Genomic DNA, 27,081 nt, shown 5'->3' on the forward strand with positions numbered 1-27,081 from the left:
TTTTATTTCTTTTGTTTTTTCTTTTGTTTCTCTTCGAATTAAGCAAGGGAATGGTATAAAAACCATGTATCAGAGCCCACCTCGCCACTGTCGCTGGTGGAAAATAGAGGATAGAAGATTAGGGCTGGAAGGTGGGATTGAGGGGAGAGAGAGTTGCATCCACCTCATCGGAAGTAGCTGAAGAACGGCTATCAGAAGTAGCATCATAAGAAGTACAGTGCCACGCGAATGAGGGAAAGGATCAGATGACCATGACTATCAAGATCCCCAAGGAGGAAAGTACTTCTTCAGGCGATATCCATTGATCAGGAAGGGATCATCAGAGGCATCAACGATCTACACTTGGACAGAGCCATTAGGGTTGACAGCAAGTACCTTATATGGGCCCATCCACCGCTGTTGGAGCTTACCAGGAAACTTGCCAAATCGTGAATCATAGGCTAGGACCAAATCACCTTCTTTGAACTCCTTGTGCTTGATGAAGCTGTCATGGTAAGCCTTGCGTCGAGCTTGCGTGGCTTCCATGCACTGTAGAGCCATCCTGCGAGTTTCGTCCAAACATTCTAGGTGCAGGAGACGGCGTTACAGTGAATCATCGTCTCCCAAACGCTCTTTGATAGCCACTCTCAAAGAGGGTAATTCCAGTTCAACAGGGAAAACAGCTTCTGTACCATAGACCAGCTGGAAGGATGTCTGTCCTGTTGGTGCTTTATGGGAGGTTCTGTACGCCCAGAGGGCCTCTGTAAGTCGATCATCCCAATCACGACGATGTGCGGCAATCGTTCTTGTCAGAATCGAGCAGAGGATGCGATTCGTGACTTCGACTTCGCCGTTGGCTCTGGGATAATAAGGAGTGGACTTGCGATGGCGGATCTTATACAGCTCTGTCAACTCTTTCATAACTTTATTAATGAAATGAGTGTCTCTGTCACTTACCAGCTCCAAAGGACTGCCAAAATGGGTGATGATATTCTTGTACATGAACAGGGCCACGCTGTTACCATCGTCTCGCTTGAGGGCTTTAGCTTCACACCACTTTGTGACATAATCTGTACATACGAGGATGTATCGGTTCTGTTTCCTTCTGGTAGGAGGATCGATCGGGCCTACGAAGTCGATGCCCCACTTCTCAAAAGGCTTTAAGGGAAGAATAGGCTGCAGTGGCATGGCACTTGTTTTCGTGGGTTTCCCCATTCTCTGACAAGCATCACATTTTTTATGATAATCATAGGCATCCTTATGAAGGGTAGCCCACCAGTATCCTGCTAGCAGAGCCTTCCTGGCCGTAGCTTCTCCTGCAAAGTGGCCTCCATATGGCCCGTCATGGCAAGCCTTCAGAACAATCCCAATCTCGTCTCCTGCAACACATCTTCGGAGCACTTCATCTTTGCCTTTCTTGTACAGTGCACCGCCTAGCAGGGTGTAGGGTGCTGATTCTAGAATAAGCTTCTTCCTTTCCCGACTAGAAATTCCAGGAGGGTACTGTTGGGTTGCTAGCAGATTGGCAATGTCTGCATACCAGGGGGTTACAGTTTCTACCAGGAATAGGGAAGCATCAGGGAGGTCTGGATCATCCTGCTCCTCGTCTGCAGTCTGTGGGATACGCGATAGATGATCAGCCAGAACATGGGAACGACCAGGTTTGGTAATTACCTCAAAGTCGAACTCCTGGAATAGAAGGAGCCATCTCATCATTCGTCCTTTCACATCTGCTTTGTTCATCAGGAAAGACAGGGCCTCGTGATCCACATAAAACTTAAAGTGGGTGGATAGGAGGTAGTGGCGGAAATTTTCCAGTGCAAACACCATTGCCAAGCACTCCAGCTCTGTCACTGTATAGTTCCGTTCTCTATCAGTGACTTTCCGGCTTGTGTAATAGATCGGTTGATCCAGCTTCGAGGAGCCCTTTTGGCAGAAGACAGTACCTAAGCCTTCAATAGATGCATCAGTGTGTACATGAAACTCTTTCGTCCAATCAGGAGGTTGCAGAATGGGTGCCTCAATTAGACACTGCTTCAGAGTGTTGAAGGCTTTGTCACATTCTTCCGTCCAAGTAAACTGTGCATCTTTCCTCAGAAGCTTGTGGAAGGAGGTTGCCTTTGTTGCAAAATGGGCTATGAACCTTCTGTAGTAACCCACATGGCCTAGGAATCCCCTCAACTGTATGAGGTTGGTGGGTGCTGTCAGAGCTGCAATCTTTTCGATCTTTGCAGGGTCTGTTGATATCCCTTGTGCAGAGACAATGTGGCCCAACAGAACTCCAGAAGAGACTCCAAAGGTGCCTTTGTCGGGGTTGAGGGAAATCCCATACTCCCGGCATCGGTCAAAGCATTGTTCCAGGTGTCCCCAGTGTTCACGGATCAAACTATAGACACAGAAGTCATCCAAATACACATCAATAAAGTCATGCAGATGATTTTGGAAGGCGGCCATCATGACTCGCTGGAAGTAGCAGGGGCATTGCAGAGCCCAAACGGCATCACTCGGTAAGCGTAGGTCCCCTATTCTGTGGTGAAGGTTGTTTTGGACTGGGTTTCTTCTGCTATCTGCACTTGGTTGTATCCGTTGAATCCATCCAGAAGGGAATAAAGCTCATGTCCTGCCACTGTGTCCAACAGTTGGTCTGTGAAAGGAATAGGGAAGTGATCCTTCTTCGTCTTGGAATTGAGCTTTCGGAAGTCAACACATATTCGAAGCTTGCCATTCTTCTTGGATACAACCACAATGGGTGAAACCCATTCACTATTTGCCACTGGATAGATGAACTCGGCTTCCAGAAGCTTTAGCAGCTCTGCTTTCACCAATGTGGAGTAATTCGGGTTCATTCGCCTCTGTCGTTGCCGTACTGGCTTGGCATCAAGCTCCAAGTCAATATGATGCTGACATATTGTGGAATCAATCCCCTTTAGGTCTTTGTAGGACCATGCAAATATGTCCAAATTTTCTTTCAACAAGTTGTACAAGGTTGACAACTCCTCTTCTGGTAGGCTGCTACCCACCTTCAAGTGGCGTTCAGTGCCATCTGCATCCACAAAGGTTAACTACCTTTCACCTTCTACTTCACGGATGAAGGTCCCGCGGACTGCTTCTGGATACAGATCCGACTCCTTGCAAGGAGTGGTATCCTCTTCTGATGTCCCACTAGAACCAACTTCTTCTTTTGGTGGAGACTTAGGTTGCTCCTTGAGATTTTGGAATGGGATTAAAGCTGTTTCGGGTTTGGTTTCAAGATTAATTACCTCTTGACTTGAAGACTCATCTTCTGATGACACGTCCAGGAATGTCACATAACAGGGGCCCTCTGATGCCTGTTGGAATCGTGAGACTGGTGCTTGTTGGCACGGTGCATCATCATCATCTTTCTTTGGCAAGGATGGTTGAGGACGGCAAGAGCCACTGCTGAAAGACGGCTTATTCTTCTTAATCCATTTCTTATAAAGATTTTGCATATGAGAAGATCCATTTACCAGACCAAATTGTACCATCGCCATTCTGTCCCATAGCATGAGCTCGTCTGCTTCTGATGCTTCTGGAACTTTTTCTTCAAATGTATCCTCTGCGGGTGGGATAGACTCTTCCGTCTCGCTTTTATAATCTTCTTCTTCAATATCATATCCAGCCTCTTCTCTCTGTCTCTGTCTCTACTTCGGTCTCTGTCTCTGTCTCTGTCTCTGCTTCTGCTTCTGTCTCTGTAGGAGCTCTGTAAGAGAAGAACAGGTTCTCTGTTTCATCTTCTGCATCTGTCTCTGGCTCTGCTATGGCCATGTAACAGGGAGAGCAGTACATCCATGCTTCTATCTCACTGTCAGAAGTGATTTCGGAAATCGTTTCTAGTTCAGACAGGAAGTATTCACCCATTGATAATGGCTTTGCATCTTTTGGGAGTCGGCTTACAGTATCCACTGTTAAGGAACGTGCCATTGTTTTCTTGGGAAGGATCTGTTTGACAACATCTTCATTTGCTGATGTTCCATCTATAGCCTCATTAGGGGAGTCAGAAGATAATTCCAAGGAGGTGGATCCATGTCCTTTTTGAGCACCATAGAGCTTCAGCACCACTTTATTGGGTCCTCTATCCAAGGTCAAGGTTTCTTTGAACCAATCCGTCCTTGCTCTGGCTTCAAAAAGCCATGGTCTGCCCAGTAACAGAAGGTAGGATGTACCATAAGAGTTTGGCTTCACCACCAGATAGGTTAGCCAATAATCTTTTCCAGCCACTGTAGTCTTCACATATGGGAGAATGCCCAAAGGTTTGATTCTGCTCTGATCTGCCAGTCTGGTGAGCCATTGGGTTGGTTGCACACCTTGTAGGCCTAGATCCTTCATTGTTACATCCGTCATAATGGTCACTGATGAATCTCCATCAATCAGTGCATTTGCAATGAAGCAGCCTTCTATCCACACGCCAGTCTCTGGGGTACCCGGATCTAGGAAGGCGTTAGCCACGTCCACTTCTTTTACAGGCGCTGGAGCTTTGTTGGACTTTGTTGTTGCTGTTGAGGGAGGAATCCTTAAGCCACGTCTTCTTGTCAATATGCTTTTGAACCTTTTTCGGCAACTGGAAGACAACATCAATAATTGTCGGAATGTGAGGTTTGGTTTAAAGGTATCTAGATCTCTAACCAGATCGTATTCCTTAATAGGATCCACTGGCTTCTCTAATCGGTTAGGGAATGGGGCAACACCCATTTTCATTTTCCCTCTTTCTTCCAACAGGGACATCATGGGAACTTCTTCTGTCACTTGTGGCACTTCCTCCTCTTCTATCTCCTGGACCTCTGGTCCCGTCTCTGGAACTGTCTCTGTAACTCTCTGTGGCACTGTAGTGCTCTGTACGGCACTGTCAGGCTCTGTTCTGTTCTGTTCTTCTGGTGGAAGATCGAACGTCACTGTTCTGGCAGGAGGATTATTTTCTTTCTGGATAGGTGGTTCCTTATTCTTTGTACGCGTGATGGCAGCAACTTCCAATTCCACTAAATTGGAGGTCGGCTCTTGGGCCTTGGCCGGACTATCAGTAGCACTGTTTTTCACTGGGGCTGGGCTTGGACAGTCTTTTGCAGTGTGGCCTTCTCCTTTGCATCGACTGCATAAGGGCTTGTAATCCATTGAACTTCTGGGATTTGGACAATTTGGTGAGATGTGTCCCTTTTCTCTGCATCTGTAACACTCCACTTCCGTTCTCTGACCACCGCCAGACTGTCTGGGCTTTTATCCTTGGGTAGGTGTAACAAAACATCCATAACCTCCTCCTCACAAATATCTGCCTCCAAGGTAGCTCGCATATCAAGTGGAACCTGATGGCGGACCAGATCATAGAAAACTGAACGTGCGTACGTAACCTGGTCAGAAGGCGACGAAGAGGAACCAAGAAGATCCCGAAAATAATTCCTGCACATATCGACAATGGTGTGCGGATCAGTAACCATGCGACCATTTGAATCCTGAAGTCTGGTCATATTTTCTCGAGCAGGAGAAGCATGCAAGGCGCGAAAGAACTTATGAGTCTAGCAAGCATTGTCTTGCAAATTGTCAGTCAAATTGTGTAATTTGGCCTGTTGATAGGATTTCAACTGAAATTCTTTAATAAGATCGGCCAAACGCTGCGCCAGTGATAATAGAAAATCATAATCTAGGGTATCCGCCAGAAGCGAACGAACCAAAGCCAGCAAGCCTTCTGCTGCATGGCGACGCCGCCGACAAAGAGAGGCATGATATATCCCATACTGGCGAGCGACCCGTTGCACATTAGAGACTAAACGTTCAAAAGAAACTATGCCCTCAGAGGCAAAGTCCAATAAAAATCTCTCAATCAATTGCTGCATGTAGCCGTGAAAGATTGAATGCTTCAAATAAGAAGAGTTGAAGCGTAAAGGGAGTCTATCCAACAACTGCATAAAAGGTGCAATAGGTTGTGCCAGTATCTCAAGTTGGAGAGGGAAATGGTCGGACAAGGCATATTGCTGCAATACTTTCATTTCCAGCATCTCAGGAAGAAAGTCATCATCCTGCATGATGTACATTCGGTCCAACCGCGACCATGTAGATGCATACTGCGCTGAATGAAAAGTAAACCCTGGGGAGGACGGATGTAACCAAGACCATAGATCTCGCTTAAGAGCCGCAAGAGCAAAGGCATTCCATGCCCGGCTTTCCGGAGCATCCATCACCGAACGCCCGGAAGTGGACTGGGAAGAGTCAACACACATATTGAAATCTCCCATCACAAAACCCCTTCTGCCAAGTGACATGGAGCTCTGCAAAGTCTTCCAAAGATCCCGGCGAGATAAAGGGTCATTCGGAGCATAGAGACCCAGCAACCATAAGATCTCTCCTTCAAATAAAATTTCAATTACCACAAAGCGGCCCCGCACATCATTTTTAATAAGAATAGGCTGATATTTCTCATGGACAATCATAAGCACTCCAAAATAATGCACAACATGTGTCCCTGCATAAAATAAGCGAAAACCATGGCAATCCACCACTTTTCCTGCATCATCGTGGCTCTTGTGCTCCACTGCACACAAGGCATCCCACTGATTTTCATGCAAGACAGTCCACATGGCATGTTGCTTATGGCGAGAACAAATGCCTCGCACATTCCACGTGGCTATCTTCATATATCTGAAAAAAGAAAAATCAGGAAGGAGGCACCGCTTGCCTCGATTTCACCTTGTCCGCTAAAATGTCAAGGACACCATCATCCAGAAAATCAGGTAGGACTGCAAAAGAATTCGGCCGGCCAGCTTTAGAAGTAGATGGGTTATCCACTGTCTTAGGGGTGGCGCGGGGATAACGACGATCCCAGGGTGTAATCACATTGCCTTTAGAATCAAATGCCAACTTAGCAGGCGGGCCCTTGGGCCCGTCTGTATATACTTTCCTCGTAGACTGATTACGGGGAGCAGAAGGAGCCATAGTACGCGCAACATGCTGTGAAGAGGACATTTCTTTCCTGCGCATATACGTGCGCATTGAATCCTGTGACACAACCGGCCCAGAATCCGGCAAAGCAGCATCCAACTTCTTACCTTTTTTTGGACGTGCCTCTATCCATTCATTGTTACGAGAATCCAAACCCAAAACCTGTTGTTTACCTTTATCCAAAACACTTGATGGTTGGGTATCCTCCTGTGAGGGAGCATCAAGCACCATGTCATCCATGGGCGGCCCAACATGCACATTATTGGAAGACGTTTGCCTCTCTAGGCATTCGGCCATAAAGTGTCCCAATTTACCACACGAAAAGCAGTGTCCCGCAAAGACACCCCATTTCAAGCGAAAATGTAAAGGATGCATGCCAGAGCAATTAAGGCGCAGCCACGCAGGCCTCTTCCTGGTAGTGTCCCATAACATACATAAACGGTTTCTATCCATTGCCCTTAGGCTGGGGGGGACCAGGACCGTTCCCACAACGGCCATGGCATCCTTTAACAATGGCCAATAAACAGCCGGGCAATTTTCCACCTCAACCCACACCGGGCATTCACGTTGAAGGAGGCGCTGAAAGTCGGCCATAGGGCGCCATGGCACGACATGAACCAAGCGGCGATCAAAGAATAATGGTAGTTTGGACAGGAGCTCAGTCCGATGCTTGTCCGAGTTCAGTAGAACCTCATAGAAGCCTCGAGGTCCAACAAAAATCTCCTCCACACACTCCCCTTGCAGTAAATGGTGCAACCACTGGCGAATATGGGAAAGCACTGGGATCCTGCCAGTGAAGAAGAGTATAACTGCACGTTCATAAAACACTGAAAAAGAGCGCAGGACCGTTTTCGGGTCCACCGTTGCCTCCAGAACCTCTTTAGTTCCCGCGTCAGAAAAAGCTTCATGATTATGCTGGACATAGTCGCCAAGCAACGTATTGGCAAATTCCAGCAAATGCTCCCAGTCAATTTCTTGGGAATCCACAGAATCAGAGGCCACCTGAGCATACGAACGATCCTGATGACCGATTATCTCTTCGGGCGTAGGCTTGGAGCGTTTACCCGCAGGCTGAAAGTCAGGAGCAGGCGGCATCTCCTCTGTACACGGCACCATATCTTCCGGTTCCTCTGCATCAGAATCCGGACCAAGAGCGGCTACCGTTTGTTCAATAAAAGCCATATCCAGGCCAGCCATGCTTCTCTCTGATCAGAGGTGGGATTGCAGAATCAGTGCACCACCCGGATGCAGCAAGCGGACAGCAACGGCGAACCGGACCGACAGGCGTAGATGAACCGGGGTGCCGGGCAACGGGTCAACCACAGATGAGTCTTACACGCGTCTGCGGCAGGCCTGCAAAACTAGGGCACCGCAGGGCTGCAGCCACAGGGCCGCAACTGGGCGCCGGTGCAGAGGGGGACGGACTCGAGCGGTGAGCCCCAGATCAATAGGGCGGGCGAAAGCTGTGGGAGTCCGCAGCAAGGCGCAACAGGCGAGGGCCTGACGTCGTGACGGGATGGTCCGGCAGTAGGCGCAGGAGGCGAAACGTCCAGGCGAGGCGGTTGTCTCGCGCAGGAAACGGGGCTCCAGGGGATGGCGGGTGATCCAGGAAACGGGGCTCTAGGGGACGACGGGACGGCAGAAGTGGGGCGCAGCGAGACGCCGGGGCAGAATGGACCCAGCACGAGTCAGCGGGACGACATCTGGCAAGGCGCAGGGCATCGATTCGCTCCGCCATCGCTCGTGCCTCTCTCTCTCTCATCCCGTGGTCTTCTCTCTCTCTCTCTCTCTCTCTCTCTCCTCCTCCCAGCTTCTCTCTCAATGATGTTTAGAATCTCTATGTGCATCCTAATAAAGTCAGAGATAGTAGGCAGCCCTTCTTCACTCTGATGGTAGAATGTACCATTTGTGAGTCTCCCAGAGTTTATACTCTACCAATAATAGATCGATTAAAAGCTATGATCCACCATTTGAGGTTGCTGGGCACCCCCATTTCAAATGGTCCCCTTAATATTCAATCCCATGGTACATCAAAGCCCCACATGACTAACCCTCAGCCAAATAGTCTATAGGGCCCTCAACTAAGGCAATAAGGTGGCTTTGAAGTTGAGTTAGAGAGCCATACTTGGGTTTTGGGCCCTTGCTCATGTGCATTATGCATCTATGTGCCATGTTGGCCTTTGATTAGACTTTGAGCAAGTCCTTGAGCTGGTCGATAGAACATGCCATGCTCTAGCTCTAATCATATATAATCTTTGTAGATCTTCAATCAAGAATCTATTGTATGGGGTTAGACAGTGTCTCTTGTGAGGTAAGATCTTCCCATTTGCTTTATTATTTTTATTATGGATTTAGCCACCGATGACCTGAAAGGGGGGGGGGGGTCTGTTAGTTGTTTATCATCCTCCATGTGAGAACACACGTGTTTGTGCGTGCATGTGTGTGTTTGTGTGCATGCGCGTGTAGGTCAGAACACCTTCTGCACCACCAAGCATTTAACAAGGGTCAATGGTTTTGGTGTGTACCTTTGCCTATACATTGAGGCCCTAGCTTTGTACTATCATATCAAAGATGTGAGTGATTGTCTATTGCTCTATCTTATGCAAGCTCTCTCTCTCTCTCTCTCTCTCTCTTTCGTAAAAGGTAATTGTATTAATTACGAAAAAAAGTTACAAGTTTACATGATTACAAGATACACGATGGCTCTAAGCCATCGTGTGTAAAATCTCAATACTAAACAACAAAAGAGTTACAAAAGTCATGGCAAAGACGTAGAGGAAATTTCCATATGCCAGGGAAGTAAGTCCTCCCGAGGGAGTAAGTCGGAGTGCCGAATGAGATCTATCTGCCAATGCAAGAGACCTTTAAGCCTCGCAATATGTCCCGGAACATTAGAGGCCGAATCAAAAAGAAAGGCATTCCGAGTGGTCCGATTGTGCCAGCATCCCCAGTATCTAAGAAAGTGAAACAAGATCTTCGTATGCGACTGTGCCGGTGTGGGGTATTTTGGCCGTACAAAAACCCAATCAAAAGGGCTTAGCGAGAAACCAACCACTGCTCGCCAAACCGCTGACAAGAGCGACTAGATATTCTTAGCGAGAGGGCAAGAAATAAATCGATGACGGGCCGATTCCATAGTAGTGGTGCAAAAGAAACAATTGCCGTTAGAGATTCGACGCTTGGAAAGGGCTGAAGCAAGAGGAAGACCACCAATCATCACCCTCCAAAGAAAGACCTTGCATTTGAAAGGTGTCTTGTTCAACCAGCCCTCCATCACAGTTGCCTTCCACCATGACTGAGATTTCCGCAATCCCCATACAATATTAGCTTTAGTAACCAGCCATTGATGATATTTAATCAGAAGATGATACACCTGGTTAGCTGAGGCCTTTTCCAAATTCAACCGACCTACAAGGTCCCAGTCCTGCCAAGGACGATCCAAAGCAAGGGCAGGAAAGGGTTGCCTGCTCTGGAGCACTAACAAAAGCTGTTCCCATAAATCACGGTATCCACGAGGGATTCTGAAAAGCCTCCTGGCTGTACGAAACGATATCAAGACATTATGACTGGCAAGGGTGGCATCTGCAAAACTGAAGTCAAGCCCAAACGTGCCATGTGGTTAAATTTTGGTATAAGCTCATGTTTGCCTTCCCAAGAAAGTAATCGCGAGGTTGCCAACAATTCCAGTTGAAAAGAGTTAGTATGTAAGCGGTCCTCCGCTGGATGTCAACGCGCCTTCTGGAGAACCAATTTCCAGGAGCAGACCAAATGAACAAGCAAGGATGAGGAAGGACTAGAAAACCAAGAGTCTGCATTAAGAACATGCCACTAGGAGCTCCGAATTTGTGTATTACCATGCACAAGTCCGTGATCCTCAAGAAAATAACGGACTATAACGACCCACGGGTGATGATCCACGCACATGGCACGAAAAAGAGACCAAGAAGTGCCAACATATGAGTTTTGGCATCCAAAATAGCCCCACCACCCATGCGTTTGGGGGTACATGTATGCGACCAAGAAATCCATGAAATACCTGCATGCAAGGAATCCTTCTTCCATAACATGAAACGAATGTGCTGAGTAAGAGCATTCAAAGTAATAGTAGTCCAAGGCAGCAATGGCAAGAAATATGTGAGCATTAGCAACATAATTATCTGAGCCACTTTGAGGCGAACATGACGGGCCAAGCTTGCGACTTCCAATACAGAAACTTAGCTGCCAGTTTCTGTGAAATCCACTCTAGTAGTTGCTTTGGCCGAACATCAACACCCAAAGGCTACCCAAGATGCCTGACAATGGAACCACGGGGAACAACTTGTCCCTGCCAGCCCAATGACTGTAAATCGGACTCCATGCAACTGAGAATGGCTGATTTGAATGCATTGATATGAAGACCAGAAGCATGACCAAAGAGCGTCCAAACATCTAATGCTTTGCGAAGATTGTCCTTGTCCGCACACAAAATCATAAAGCTGTCATCAGCCAAAGATTGACTAATGAAGTGCTGTCCAAAAGGAAGAGACAATCCAGCCAACTGAGTAGAAGCTGCCATAGAAGATAAGATCGAAAGAACCGGATGAGTCGCAAGGGCAAAGAAGAGAGGACTCAAAGGGCAAACCTATCTCACAGAGCGTGCAAGGACAAACGGCTCGGTAACACCACCATTTAGCATAACTCGCGAAGAAGCCGCAGCACTAATGGTGTAGATCAAGCGGGACATCCGAGTACCAAAGCCCATAGTAGACATAAGTTTTGCAATGAAAGACCAGTCTTAATAATCAAAAGCCTTTTTCAGATCCAATTGAATCAATACCACTTCCTGATTAGAGTGCCTTGCATAGTCAATAGCCATTTGCACATTTAAGATATTGTGCAGAATGTTTCGGCCCTTAATGAAACCATATTGAAGAGGATGCACAATGGTCGGAAGATGCTTGTGGAGCCGATTCGCCATCACTTTGGAAAAGGTTTTATACATCGAACCCATCAAAGAAATTGGTCTCCAATGTTTCAACATTGACGGTGAAGGAACTTTTGGAAGTAGTTTGATAAGACCTTCTTTCCATGAGGAAGGCATGAACCCCGTTTCCCATACCTGCTGAAACATAGTCGTCAATGATTTCACCAGTTGGGAAGCAGAAATCTCAAAGAATTCATTGGTGAGACCATCCCAACCGGGACATTTATCCTTGGGCAGGCGTAACAAAACATCTATAACCTCCGCCTCACAAATATTTGTCTCCAAAGTAGTTTGCATATCAAGTGGAACTTGATTGCGGACTAGAGCATAAAAAACTGAGCGTGCATGAGTAACTTGGTCAGAAGGTGAAGGAGAAGAACCAAGAAGGTCTAGAAAATAATTCTTGCACATATTCACAATAGTTTGAGGATCAATGACCATTCGACCTTCTGGATCCTGGAGTCTAGTCATATTTTCTCGAGCAGGAGATGCATGTAGAGCTCGAAAGAACTTATGAGTCTGACAAGCACTATCTTGCAAATTCTCAGTCAAATTTTGCAATTTTGCCTGCTGATAAGATTTCAACTGAAACTCTTTAATAAGATCAGCCAAACGCATCGCCAGTGACAGCAAGAATACATCATCTGGAGTGTCCACCAGCAGAGAACGAACCAAAGCCAGTAAGTCCTCCGCTGCTTGTCGACGCTGCCGACAAAGAGAGGCATGATGGATCCCATACTGCCGAACAACTCGCTGCACATTAGAGAGCAATCGTGCAAAAGAAGCATTGTCCTCAGAGGCGAAGTCCAATAAAAATCTATCAATCAATTGCTGCATATATCCCTGAAAGATTGAATGCTTCAAATAAGACGAGTTGAAACGCAAAGGGAGTCTATCCAAAAATTGCTTAAAAGGTGCAATGGGTTGTGCAAGTATCTCAAGCTGTAGAGGGAAATGGTCCGACAAGGCATATTGCTGCAACACTTTGATTTCCAGCATCTCAAGAAGAAAATCGTCATCCTGCATGATGTACATGCGGTCCAACCGCGACCATGTAGTTGCATACTATGCAGAATGGAAAGTAAACCCTGTAGAAGAAGGGTGTAGCCAAGACCAGAGATCTTGCTTAAGTACAGCAAGAGCAAACGCATTCCACACATGACTTTCCGGGGCATCCATCACTGAATGCTCTGATGTGGACTGTGAAGAATCAACACACACATTAAAATCCCCCATAAAAAAACCCCTTCTGCCAAGTGACAAGGAGGTCTACAAAGTATTCCAAAGATCCCGGCGGGATAAAGGGTCATTCGGAGCATAGAGGCCCAGCAACCATAAGATGTCTCCTTCAAATAAAACTTCAATTACCACAAAATGGCCATGTACATTTTTAATAAGAACAAGCTAATATTTCTTATGTACAATCATAAGCACACTAGAAGAAAGCATGGCATGTGTCCCTGCATAAAACAAGAGAAACCCATGGCAATCCATAACTTTTCCTACTTCACCGTGACTCTTGTGCTCAACAGCACACAAGACATCCCACTGATTCTCATGCAATACAGTCCACATGGCATATTGCTTATGGCGAGAACAAATGCCTCGCACATTCCACGTGGCTATCTTCATGTGTATTCAAAAAGAAAATCAGGAACCAGGCACAGCTTGCCTAGATTTATGTAATATTCCCATTTGAATAAAAATATTACTAGACCAACCTCCCGCGCACCGTAAGCTCGTGCAAAGATTATCACCAGTGCCGGCAGTTGATCTATAACCGTACGCGAGAAATGGAGTACCCCGCATTGGTAAACTGAGACCCAGGTTCAAAACCGCATCATCTGCGGGAAAACGTCCTCTTGGGAGGAGGATAAGAGGATAATGTTGAAATAAATTTCATATTTATTTTACTATTCCTTCTCCCCCAGCGGATGCACGGCTGGAGGAGAGGGAGTGTGGGGAGATGGGCTAGTAGGGCTGCATTTGGAAGAAAGCCATGCAAGGGGGCTACGTGGGGGGAGGTCCCCTCTTCCCCCTTGGAGTATAAGAACCCCCCTTTGTGGAGGGGGGGTTAAGGAGAAGGTGGAAGAAAGGAGAGACTGCGCCGGCCTGCATTAGGTCATCATGTGAGAGGAGGCGGAGCTACGGCCGACGCCGTAAGAGAGAGAGGTCGCCACCGTAATTGCTGCAGCACGTTGGCCCCATTGCTGCCGTCCAGTTCGCCAAGAGTCCACCACCTCAGGCCGCCGCCGTTTCCTGAAAAGACCGCCATAAGCCTTCTCTCTCCACGTCAATCCTGAAGCTTCTTAGAAGCTTCTTCTAAGAAGCTTCTAAGGGGGTGGGGGGCTTCCTTAACCCCCTTTTCACACAGATCCTCCATAAGTCCATTTTACCCCCGGGATTTAAAGCCTCCTTCCCACTAGATTCCCCCCCAATCATCTTTACCCCCCGGGCTTCGAAGAGGAAGCCTGTAAGGCCTTCCTACCAAATCTCCCATAAGCCCTCTAGGCCTCGGGTCTTGTAGAGAAGAAGAGGGTTCCTTAAACACCTTTCACAAGATCTTTAACCCCCGGGATTTTGAAGAAAATAAGTATAAAGCCCTTCCCACCAATCACCCACAAGCCCCCTAGGCTCGGGATTAAAAGTCCCCATTCCCGCAAGGCCCCATAAAACCATTCCTAGCCTGTAATTTCAAGGAGAAGAATCTCTCAAGCCTCCGTTTCCGCAAGGCCTTCACAAGAACCTTTCACGAATCCCTTCTTTTTCCAAAAGAAAGAAGGCCCAAGGTCCGAATTCTAAGGCCTTCCACAAGCCAAATTCCGCAAGTTGGCACTTCTGTCAAAGATCCGTACTTCGAAGGGATTCTCTGCGTACGAGGGAGACGGCCAAAGATCATAAGGCTGCGAACCAAGGCAACTAGTTCGAATCCACGAAGGCAAACCAGAAGTCGAAATCATGATGGCCCCTAAAAAGTCGCAAGGCGCACCTGCAGGAGGATCATCTCCTAATATTCATGTGGATATTTCACCGAGCCCACAAGTCCAGGTTTTCTTCCTATTTTTGATTTATGTCGAAGTATTGCAATTATGCATGGTTAATTCATGGAATTAGGATGCACTTATGCTTGTCAAATCCACCTAGTTTGATGCGATTGAAATACATTGGCTATTTTAAATGAAGTAACTTACGATTGAGGATTGGTCATTTGTATTTTTCAATGGAATGAATGAAAAAGAACATAAGGTGTCTATGCATTTTTAGCAAGTTGCCTTTGTGCATTGCAAAGTAACGAATCTAGAACAACTAATGACTATCATTACAAAGTCGAAATTATTGTAGTACACCTTTGATTATGCATGGAAAGATTAAGTCGCATGTCGCAATTTTTAGACAAATCTTCTTCGTAATGATTCATTAAAAAAAGTAGTTATCAACCATAGGAAATTGCAAGGCATTGAAAGATTCTAGGGGCTGCATGAAGTAGGTTAACTCTAGCTTCAATTGGCATAAATCTCATTTAACTACGTAGTAGTTAGGAAAGGTTGCATAATGCCCATTCGTCGCACGAGGAAAGGTTGCATGGTTTGTTTTAACATAAAACCTTAAAAGCTTAGTGGCATAAATTGTGAATGCATGTTCTAGTAGGATCAATGGAAATTATGCTGTAACTTAATATGTGTTTTGGTCTTAACAAGAAGAGTTAGGGATTGCGAATCTAGTCGTACGTAGAGGCAATGAATCGCGTGCTTATGTGAATTGTAACGTAATGCAACTAGTTTTTCCCCTCTTTGATCAAGACAACATCTTTAGGAATGGTTCGTCCTTGTCGTAAGACAAGTAAATTGGATTACCCAAAATACCTAAACCGCAAAGGATTCGCATAGGATGGTTAAATCGATACAATATACTCCAAGTGCTAACTAGGGTTTAGCACGTTAAGGACTTGACCTAGTTTTGCACTTGTTGCCAAGTCGAAACCCTCATACCTAAAGGTCCTGCCCACATTTACGGAATGTAGGGACTATTGGACGTACTTGCAAGAAACGATCTAGGGTTTCTACCCTAAGGATCACTCGTTCAAATGTTGAAACTCGGATTGAGTTGGAACCCCTAGGACCGAACGTTGTCGGCCTAGTGCAATTGGGAATGGGTTGGATATGAAGACACCCTAAACCTTGCTTTTTATCTAATCATGATTCCGTGACCAGAAGACGCCGTTCGATGGGTGAAATAATCCCATGGAATAGATGCGACACTTGTGCAACAAGTTGCAACGTTGCATGATCTTGTGGTTTGATCACAAGAGAATGGCCAATTCCTTGGAATGAGATTTGTAGATTTTTGCCAAGTTTAACTTGCAAGAGGATGAGTAGTCATCCTGTTAAAAAGTTGCCAAGATAAGGGAATTAGATATTTGCTTGGAAGCAAAATCAATAGGTTGGAGCGACATGGTCGCCATGATTTGCTGTTAATAGAACCTAAGGTATTGGTTAAGTTGGGTTAATAGGGTACGGCCCTAACCCAAGGACATAAGGGTTAATAAACAAACCCTTGGGGACCTTGCCAAGTCGCAATTGATCCCGGATCGAATGCTGGATACATTCGGAGAGAAGGATTCACTTCTTAGCAGTTGGCCAAATAACGACCACTAGATATAATTGTGCCTGTAACAGTTTAGAGAGCACTGTTTGATTTGTTTGCTCAAGGAACTAAAGGATGAAAAGATATCTAATGCTTCAGGTTGAAGGCCTGAAGGGAGGGGCAGCCTCAGTTACCCCCGACTGTCTGCCTAACCCTAACCAAGGGGGTTTTTAGCCGTGCCGGGAACGTGGACCGAACTCGCCGCGTGAGGTCTCTCCATTGAGCGCTACTTGAAGCAGGAGGACGCTTGGGTGCCAGGGGGGGCTTTGGCCGTAAATCCCTTGCCTTCGGGGCCTTGCACAAGAGGCCAACGTGACTCGGGATTGAATCTCGAGGCCCGCATACTAGTCTACGGGCGGAATCTTGGATTAGTAATCCCTGTGGATTATGGATAGCCTTCGGGCGGATTATGGATAAGCCTGCGGGCTGGACTTTATGAATGTATTCCAAAGATAAATATGATAACCTGTTGAAAAGGAACTTGTTTCACACTGTTTTTCTATGTCAAGTGCTAAGATTACGTGAGGGAACCGGTGTCTAACGGCTAATTAAGGAAGTTGCTTGATGCATGTCCAACTAAATGTGGTAGGTAATTAGACAACTAAAGCAACCTTGAGGAAAGTGCGGTGGATGTGGCCATGGGTCCGTCCTACGGATGGGTGGTCCCGGTTGGCCGGGAACTTTTCTCAATCATAATGGACAGCAAGGAGATCTTCTCAAAGGAAATGAATAGCAAGGGCGCTGACCTAGAGTCTAGGTTATAATAATCCCGGTTTATGCTGTTTTAGGGGAACGGAATGGGACTATGCCTTATGGCAAAGAGGTCGAGCCGTGCATCCCTCTCGTTTCCCATTCTCCTTGAACCAAGTGCAGCGTGAATCCGCTTCGGCCCTGGCGTTTCTGCGTAAAGTAGTTCGCTTGGGTTTCGACGCTAGTTGCCGTTTAGGAAATGACGATTAGGGGAAACCCTGATTGAGGTCGGTCCTAAGTGAGAATGGCCAGAATACTTCCTCTACGTGGCAGACGCGGAAAGTCCTAGATCGCAAGTCCCGCAACATTCCATGGGAGTGCTGGGCGGAGCTTTCTAGACCTCCTTTCCGATGGACTGCTAAGACGTGTCTTGATGGGAACAGGTGGACACGTTACAGTTGGTATCAGAGCGAACCAACGAAGGATTTGTTTTTAAGAAATCTTAATAAGAAGAAGTAAAGCAAATGTTGCTGTTTAGAACATTTCCTTGCTTTCGATGCTGTCTTGCAGAATTATGAAGCATGGAACAGGTTCTTAGTGTTCCGAGTCATGTTTATGACCACGATGCACTCCTCAGATTATCGACAAAGAATCGATATGATGAAGATCCTAGACCGTATTTATAATCCATCGCCTTTGTACGTGGAACGGAGATGGATGGGTGACTCAGGAATCTACTACATAGCTGCCCACCGGCTTGTGTACCTTCGAACCAACCTAAAGAGGATCAAGTGGTTGGAGGACCTGAAGATCGTGAAGCTGTTCATTTTTGTGGAGGCTCACGTAAACTCAATTTTACATATCAAAGGTCGGAGGGTTGAACTGAACTCATATGTATACGAGGAAGTGACCCGCATAATCCCCGCCGACAGAATCAAGGTATTGGGACGCTACGAGAAGAATGGATACCAAAGGAAAGGATACCCTAATCTTTTGATGACTTACCGATTCTTAAAGATCCATGACCCGAAACCATACTATTATCCAGTTCCCGTAGCTAAATGTAACACAACATTATTCTCCCCGAACTAAATGTAACAGTTGCTCTATCATCCCAGGAAATATTGTACTCCGAAAGGGCTATGCCCATATAAATGAAATAAGACTTCTTTTTATCAATGTCTGTCTTGTCTATGAGAATTGATAAAAAGTTATGTGGCTAGGGTTCTTGAATAATAGCTGAATTGGGTATGAAATATAAATCATAACGATTAGCGAGTTATAATGTTAAGAATCCTCTATCCAGGCACAACCCCAGGTACAGATTCCCAGTTCGTCCCCTACATCAAGTACGGCCGTGATCTAGGATAAGAAGTTTCTTCTCAAGCAGATCAAGCCGCCAGAGTTTGACGGAAAAGAAAGGACTGTCCAAGCGGATGTTGAGATTTGGATAGAGTCCATGGAAGATTACTTTGAAGCAGCCGGTACTGCACCCGCCAACCAGGCTATGCTCGCTAAGCTGAAGCTCACTGGTGAAGCCAGGCTTTGGTAGAAGCAATGATGCAGAGATCAAGGGATCTCGGAAGGATCCGTTACCTGGGAAAAGATGAAGAAAGCTGTGCAAGAAAGATACTTACCACTTGCATATCGCACGCAGAAAGTGAATGAGTTCTACGAGTTGAAACAGCTAGGACTCACTCTTGACGCATACTACTCAAAATTTGTCTCACTTTTGAAATATGCGCCACAGATCGACATGACACAACAGGTGTCGAAATTTTGTGTTGGTTTAAACCCACTAGTGAATACCCGCCTCGAATCTATGCGCCCAACAGATCTACACGATGCACTCATACGAGCTGCGCCCATAATTCAGGAGGTGCAGGCTAGGCCAAGAAGTAACAAAACTTGGTCTTATAATGACCAAAACAGAGGAGCATATAGGCCCCAAGTGAAGAGAGTTCAAGGTCAAAACCGGGGACAAAGAAAGAAAGCAAGGACTAATAATGTCAACAACTTTGTCCCTACCCAAAGCAATGGCCCAAATCTCCATTGTTTCCACTGCAACGAGCCCGGTCATTTCAAAAGGCAATGTCCCAAGCTTGGCGGAGGACATCGTCAAGCACCTTTCCAAGGACCTGGCCGTGGCCAAGGAGCCGCCACCCAAGGCAGAGGAAGAACCACCTGTGTTGCCAATAGGAAAATAAACGAAGAAGAAGATCCGACCATGGAAGCAGAGTTTGAAAGGGCGAGTTTCAAAACCTTGATTGATAGTGGCAGTATACATTTCTTTATCTCACCAGCTTGTGCAAGAAGATTAGGAATAGCCACAGTAGAAGCACCTACCTTGCTTGTGGAATTAGCAAATGGTCGTAAGGTCACTTGCACCAGGCAAACTGCTAAGGTGGAATTCTTTCTGGGAGGAAAGACGACTTCGGTTAAATTCAGGGTCATGAACCTAGGTATCCATGAGTGTTTACTCGGAATGGATTGGCTTAAACCTAAGGATGCCCACATTCATCGTGGAAAGGGCCAAGTTTCCTTTCGAAACTCTGAAGGGGAATTTGTCACAACTCAAGGAGAGGCTGGAAAGTCGAAAATTCAATTGGCTAAAGCATCTCGGATTATAAAGGGAGTTAGAAAGGGATTACCTGTCTACTTGATTAAGCTCAATAAGTTAGATCAGAAGCAGGAGTCAAGTGAAGAACCTTCATGGCTAAAGAAGTACACGGACGTATTTCCTGAAGAGCTGACAAAACTCCCGCCTCAAAGAGAAGTGGATCATGAGATCAAGCTCGTACCGAGAGCTGCGCCAATTGCAAAGAGACCTTATAGGATGTCCATCCCGGAAGCAATTGAGCTGAAGGAGCAACTCAAGCAACTGCTAGATCAGGGCTACATCCGTCCTAGCAGTTCACCATGGGGAGCTCCGGTGCTGTTCCAGAAAAAGAAAGATGGAATGCTTCGACTGTGTATTGATTACAGAGGGTTGAATCAATCAACTGTTAAGAACAAGTACCCTATTCCTAGAATAGATGAGCTTCTTGATCGTCTTCAGGGTGCGAAGATCTTCTCCAAGATTGATCTCAGGTCTGGTTACTATCAGATAAGGATCAAGGAAGAAGATATCCCAAAGACGGCCTTCAATACAAGATATGGACACTTTGAGTTCCTAGTTATGTCATTCGGGCTCACGAATGCACCTGCCACCTTCAACAGGTTAATGCAGGATATCTTTAGGCCATATCTTGATGACTTCGTATTCGTCTTCTTCGACAACACCTTAGTCTATTCCAAACAGGAAGATCATGAACCCCAATTTCGGATTGCCCTTGAGACAATGAGGGTACACAAGCTCTATGCTAAGATGAAGAAGTATGCATTCTTCAAACGTCAGATTGAATATCTGGGATTTATCGTATCAGCAGAAGGAATCTTAGTGGATCCGGCCAAAGTCAGAGATGTTCTAGAATGGCCAATACCAACAACTGTCAAAGAAATACACAGTTTTCTTGGATTGACAGGATGGTATAGGGTCTTCATAAAAAACTATGCTTTGATTGCAGCACCTCTGACGGATCTACTGAAGAAGCAAACATCCATTGCATGGTCAACTGCCGAACAAACTAGCTTTGATAGATTAAAGAAAAGTTTGGTATCAGCACCTATCCTAAAACTTTCGGACCTCAGTAAGGAGTTCGAAGTAGTAACTGATGCTAGCACGCTTGCCTTAGGATGTGTGCTCATGCAAGAAGGTCATCTTGTAGCATACACTTCAAGGAAACTGAAGAGCCATGAGAAGAATTATGCTACCCATGATCTAGAACTGTTAGCTGTCATCCATGCTCTAAAGCTTTGGAGACACTACCTGTTGGGTAACAAGTTTACTCTAGTGACGGATCATAAAAGTCTCAAGTGGATCTTTATCCAGAACGAGCTCAAGATGAGGCAACGTCGGTGGATTGAAGTACTGGAGGAGTATGATTTTGAAATAAAATACCGACCTGGAGGAGTATGATTTGGAAAGGAGAACGGGCCAAGCTTGCGACTTCCAATACAGAAACTTAGCTCTCAGTTTCTGTGAAATCCACTCGAGAAGTTGCTTTGGCCGAACATCAACACCCAAAGGGTACCCAAGATGCCGGACAATGGAACCACGGTGAACAACCTGTCCTTGCCAGCCCAATGACTGTAAATCGGACTCCGTGCAACTGAGAATGGCTGATTTGAAAGCATTGATATGAAGACCAGAAGCATGACCAAAGAGCGTCCAAACATCTAATGCTTTGCGAAGATTGTCCTCGTCCGCACGCAAAATCATAAAGCTGTCATCAGCCAAAGATTGAGTAATGAAGTGCTGTCCAAAAGGAAGGGACAATCCAGCCAACTGAGTAGAAGCTGCCATAGAAGATAACATCAAAAGAACCGGATGAGTTACAAGGGCAAAGAAGAGAGGACTCAAAGGGTAACCTTGTCTCACAGAGCGTGCAAGGACAAACGGCTCGGTAACACCACCATTTAGCATAACTCGCGAAGAAGCCGCAGTACTAATGGTGTAGATCAAGCGGGACATCCGAGTACCAAAGCCCATAGTAGACATAAGTTCTGCAATGAAAGACCAGTCTAAATAATCAAAAGCCTTTTCCAGATCCAATTGAATCAATACCACTTGCTGATTAGAGTGCCTTGCATAGTCAATAGCCATTTGCACATTTAAGATATTGTGCAGAATGTTTCGGCCCTTAATGAAACCATATTGAAGAGGATGCACAATGGTCGGAAGATGCTTGTGAAGCCGATTTCGCCATCACATTGGAAAAGATTTTATACATCGAACCCATCAAAGAAATTGGTCTCCAATGTTTCAACATTGACGGCGAAGGGACTTTTGGAAGTAGTTTGATAAGACCTTCTTTCCATGAGGAAGGCATGAACCCCGTTTCCCAAACCTGCTGAAACATAGCCGTTAATGGTTTCACCATAGCAGAAATCTCAAAGAATTCATTGGTGAGACCATCCCAAACGGGACTTTTATCCTTGGGCAGGTGTAACAGAACATCCATAACCTCCGCCTCACAAATATCTGTCCCCAAAGTAGTTTGCATATCAAGTGGAACCTGATTGCAGACAAAATCATAGAAAACTGAGCGTGCATGAGTAACTTGGTCAGAAGGTGAAGGAGAAGAACCAAGAAGGTCTATAAAATAATTATTGCACATATTCACAATAGTGTGGGGATCAATGACCATTCGACCTTTTGGATCCTAGAGTCTAGTCATATTTTCTCGAGCAGGAGATGCTTGTAGAGCTCGAAAGAACTTATGAGTCTGACAAGCACTGTCTTGCAAATTCTGAGTTAAATTTTGCAATTTGGCTTGCTGATAAGATTTCAACTGAAACTCTTTAATAAGATCAACCAACCGCATCGCCAATGACAGCAGGAATACATCATCTGGAGTGTCCACCAGCAGAGAACGAACCAAAGCTAGTAAGTCCTCCGCTGCATGTCGACGCCGCCGACAAAGAGAGGCATGATGGATCCCATACTGCCGAGCAACCCGCTGCACATTAGAGAGCCAACGTTCAAAAGAAGCATTGCTCTCGGCGAAGTCCAATAAGAATCTTTCAATCAATTGTTGCATATAGCCCTGAAAGATTGAATGCTTCAAATAAGAGGAGTTGACGCGCAATGGGAGTCTATCCAGGAATTACTTAAAAGGTGCAATGGGTTGTGCAAGTATCTCAAGCTGTAGAGGGAAATGGTCCGACAAGGCATATTGCTGCAACACTTTCATTTCCAGTATCTCAGGAAGAAAATCATCATCTTGCATGATTACATGCGGTCCAACCGCGACCATGTAGTTGCATACTGCGCAGAATGGAAAGTAAACCCTGTAGAAGAAGGGTGTAGCCAAGACCAGAGATCTTGCTTAAGTACAGCAAGAGCAAAAGCATTCCACACACGACTTTCCAGAGCGTCCATCACCGAATGTTCTGATGTGGATTGTGAAGAATCAACACACATATTAAAATCCCCCATCAAAAAACCCTGTCTGCCAAGTGACAAGGAGGTCTGCAAAGTATTCCAAAGATATCGATGGGATATCGGGTCATTCGGAGCATAGAGGCCCAACAACCATAAGATGTCTCCTTCAAATAAAACTTCAATCACCACAAAACGGCCACGTACATAATTTTTAATAAGAACAGGCTGATATTTCTCATGTACAATCATAAGCACACCAGAATAATGCATGGCATGCGTCCTTGCATAAAACAAGCGAAACGCATGACAATCCACAACTTTTCCTGCTTCACTGTGACTCTTGTGCTCAACAGCACACAAGACATCCCACTGATTCTCATGCAATACAGTCCACATGGCATGTTGCTTATGGTGAGAACAAATGCCTTGCACATTCCACGTGGCTATCTTCATGTGTATTCAAAAGAAAATCAGGAACGAGGCACTGTTTGCCTCGATTTAACCTTTTCTGCTAGAATGTCAAGGACTCCCTCATCCAAAAAATTAGCTAACACGGCAAAAGAGTTCTGACGGCCGGCTTTAGAGGTAGACGGAATATCCACTGTCTTGGGGGTGGAGCGGGGATAACGACGATCCCATGGGGTAATCACATTACCTCTAGTATCAAAAGCCAACTTAACAGGTGGGCCCTTTGGACCGTCCGAATATACTTTCCTAGTAGACTGATTACGAGGTGTAGAAGAAACCATAGGATGAGCAGGATGCTCTGAAGACAACACCTCTTTCCGGCGCATATAAGTGCGCATGGAATCTTGTGAAGGATTAGGCCCAGTATCCGCCAGGCCAGCATCAAACCTTTTACCTTTTTTTGCACGTACATCCACCCAGTCATTGCCACAGGAATCCAAACCCGAAACATGTTGTTTACCTTTATCCAAAACTTTAGGTGGCTGGGTGGTATTCTGCGGCGGAGCATCACACACCATATCTTCCATGGGCAGCGCAACATGCTCAGCATTTGAAGTCTGTTGCTTCTCTGGGCATTCGGCCATAAAATGCCCCAATTTTCCACACGAAAAGCAATGTCCTGCAAAGTTGCCCCATTTCAAACGAAAGTGCAAAGGATGCATGCCAGAGCAATTAAGACGTAACGAAGCAGGCCTTTTCCTAGCAATGTCCCATAACATACACAAACGGTTACGATTCATGGCCCTAAGGCTCGGGGGGACCAGAACAGTGCCCAGAGCGGCCATGGCATCCTTTAACAGTGGCCAATAGACAGCCGGACAATTTTCCACTTCAACCCACACAGGGCATTCACGTTGAAGCAAGCGCTGAAAATCTGCCATTGGGCGCCATGGCACAGCATGGACGAAACGGTGATCAAAGAACAATGGCAGTTTAGATAGGAGATCAGCACGGTGCTTCCTAGATTTCAACAGTACCTCATAGAAGCCTCAGGGCCCAACAAAAATCTCCTCAACACACTCCCCTTGTAGTAGATTGTGCAGCCACTGGCGAATATGGGAAAGCACTGGGATCTTGCCAGTGAAGAAGAGTATAACAGCACGGTCATAAAACACCGAAAATGAGCGCAAGACATTTTTCGGGTCCACCGTGGCTTCCAGCACATCTTCAGTTCCAGAGTCAGAAAAAGCTTCATGATTATGTTGGACATAATCGCCAAGCAGAGTGTTGGCAAATTCCAGCAAATGCTCCCAGTCAACATCTTGAGAATCCACAGAATCAAAGGCAACCTGAGCATAAGAACGTTCCTGATGATCCATTGTCGCTTCCGAAGTATGCTTGGTGCGTTTGCCCGCAGGCTGGAAATCAGGACCAGGGGCATCTCCTCTGTGCAATGAACCATATCCTCTGGTTCCTCTGTATCAGAATCAGGACCAAGGGCTGCCACCGTTTGGTCGATAAAAGCCATATCCAGACCAGCCATGTTGAATCACCACTTGTGCAGGTCAGAGGCAGAGCCAGGAGCTCAGGCGGCAGGCAGCTGAGATGCAAACGGGTGGCTCACAGGCTGCAGTCCCACAGGGGCGCAGAGTTATGCACACAGGCCTTCGTCACACGAGCAGCACACGCGCAGGCGCAGGCTCGCACTTTCTCTCTCTCGCTCGCGAACCAGGGCGATCCCAAAAGGAAGGTTGCAGCCAGTAAGCAGCAGGGGTCGACAGGGTAGTCACAGGATGACCAGCGCGTGGAACACTGTGGCGAATGGGCAGAACGAACCCGGCAAACGCCTGAGGGGAGAACTCAGGCAGGGCGCAGCTCTCTCTGACAGGCAACGGCAGGGTTAGGGGGGTTAACAGGCGACGGCCCACAGGGCCCAGATCTGACGGCGGCAGGGACCTTGACACACAGCGCTGACGGGCGACGACCACACGCAGGACGCGCAGGTCAGACGGCCGGCGGCAGGGCGGAATCCACCATCGCGTGCTCTCTCGCCATCGCGCTTCTCTCTCTCTCTCTCTCTCTCTCTTTCATTTCAAGTGGTTGTGGCATGTATATTGCTCTCAACTAAGTGCTTGATGGTGGGATGGGTATTATCAGGACACTGTACTGTCGCTGCCCCTTTGGGTCAGCGTCATTAAAAATGATTTTTTATTTGGACATCGTGTGCATGTTTTCATTAGAAGGAAAAATCTAGTTTGCATGATCTGCATGTGCTTGGTAACATCTTTAACTGTATGCAACTTCTGCAGGAAATCCAATGAGTTTCGTTCATCCGAGGACATACCTGAGGAAGTTCTGGGGCGGTTTCAACAGTTCTGGGACCAATATGTGCATACTCCATTCAAGGGTAATGTATGATGTGAAAAATTGTAATATACAAGACATCATTTTGACTCAAGACTATCAATTTGTTTGCAGCTCAGAAAGTTTATGCAGCATTAGATGTAGAAATGCTCAAAGGCCAATTCTAATTCTCTCTATTTACGATGCTTTTTCTGTAAAGGGTTTACATGTCAAGAAGGATGAATCAGTAAACAGTAGAAATGATATCAAGAACTTTAGGATGCACTTGAGTACTGAACAAACCAATTGCCTTAATTGCTTACTCTACTTGTATAGTCGATAGCCTTGTTCTAGTTCTGGAGATGGTACTGCATTAAGGTTTGTCAATCTAAGACATTTTCCTCATGTTTTTGAAGAGTACATCTTCCTTACTACTGTATGTGGATCTAATCAATGCATATGTGCTACAGTTTTCATTTTAGGAAGTACTCAATCACACATTCTTTGATTCTTTACAACAAAATTACCCACTTGTGGCAACATAGTACCTCTGCAACCAAGAGAACGGTCCTCCAGCTGATCTACTATAGAAAATCTGTTTTTTGGAAAAGATTCCTCTTGTTAATTAAAAGCAAACAATATGAAGCACCTAGGTACAATAACCCAGACCCACTTGTGACAACATAGTGCCTCTCCAATCAAAAGAAATGGTCTTCCAATAGATCTACTTGAGAAAATCTGTTTTTTTTGAAAAGATTCCTCCTGTCAGTTAAAAGCAAACAATACGAAGCACCAAAGTGCAATACAGAAGATTGATTACTCCACAGGGGTGGACAGAATAGTTACAAAAGCCAAATGGCTAGAAACTAGGAGGGGGAGGAAATATCCATTGAGGAGGACACAACTAAGAAATTTGCAGAATAATGTTTCACCAGGAAAGGGCCCAGTGTCCAGGCAGGCATTTATATCTTGTCCCAAGGACTCCAAAGGGTACGAATAAGATTTGACCATCTTCTGCAGATTACGAATGAGGTGTTTAAGGTGATCCAAGCAGGAGCAGAGAAAGTTCCAATGGTGGAGTAGTATACCATCGTGTATCCAGGAGAATAAATGGACAAAGCTT

General features: G+C 46.0%; 1 protein-coding gene across 3 annotated transcripts in view; it reads left to right on the plus strand.

Moving 5' to 3' along the window:
- The window catches only part of MCM9 (minichromosome maintenance 9), a 169,451-nt gene that overhangs the window by 65,638 nt on the left and 76,732 nt on the right, over nt 1-27,081 (plus strand). For all 3 annotated transcript variants that reach the window (XM_087697773.1, XM_087697775.1, XM_087697772.1), the window contains exon 8: nt 25,925-26,022. In XM_087697773.1, the coding sequence (XP_087553899.1) occupies nt 25,925-26,022 (98 nt within the window). The remainder of the gene's footprint in view (nt 1-25,924; nt 26,023-27,081) is intronic.

The sequence above is a fragment of the Lygodium microphyllum genome, chromosome 17 (genome assembly GCF_053477565.2).
Source record: "Lygodium microphyllum isolate KBCC chromosome 17, Lygodium_microphyllum_v1.1.10, whole genome shotgun sequence".
NCBI lineage: Eukaryota > Viridiplantae > Streptophyta > Polypodiopsida > Schizaeales > Lygodiaceae > Lygodium > Lygodium microphyllum.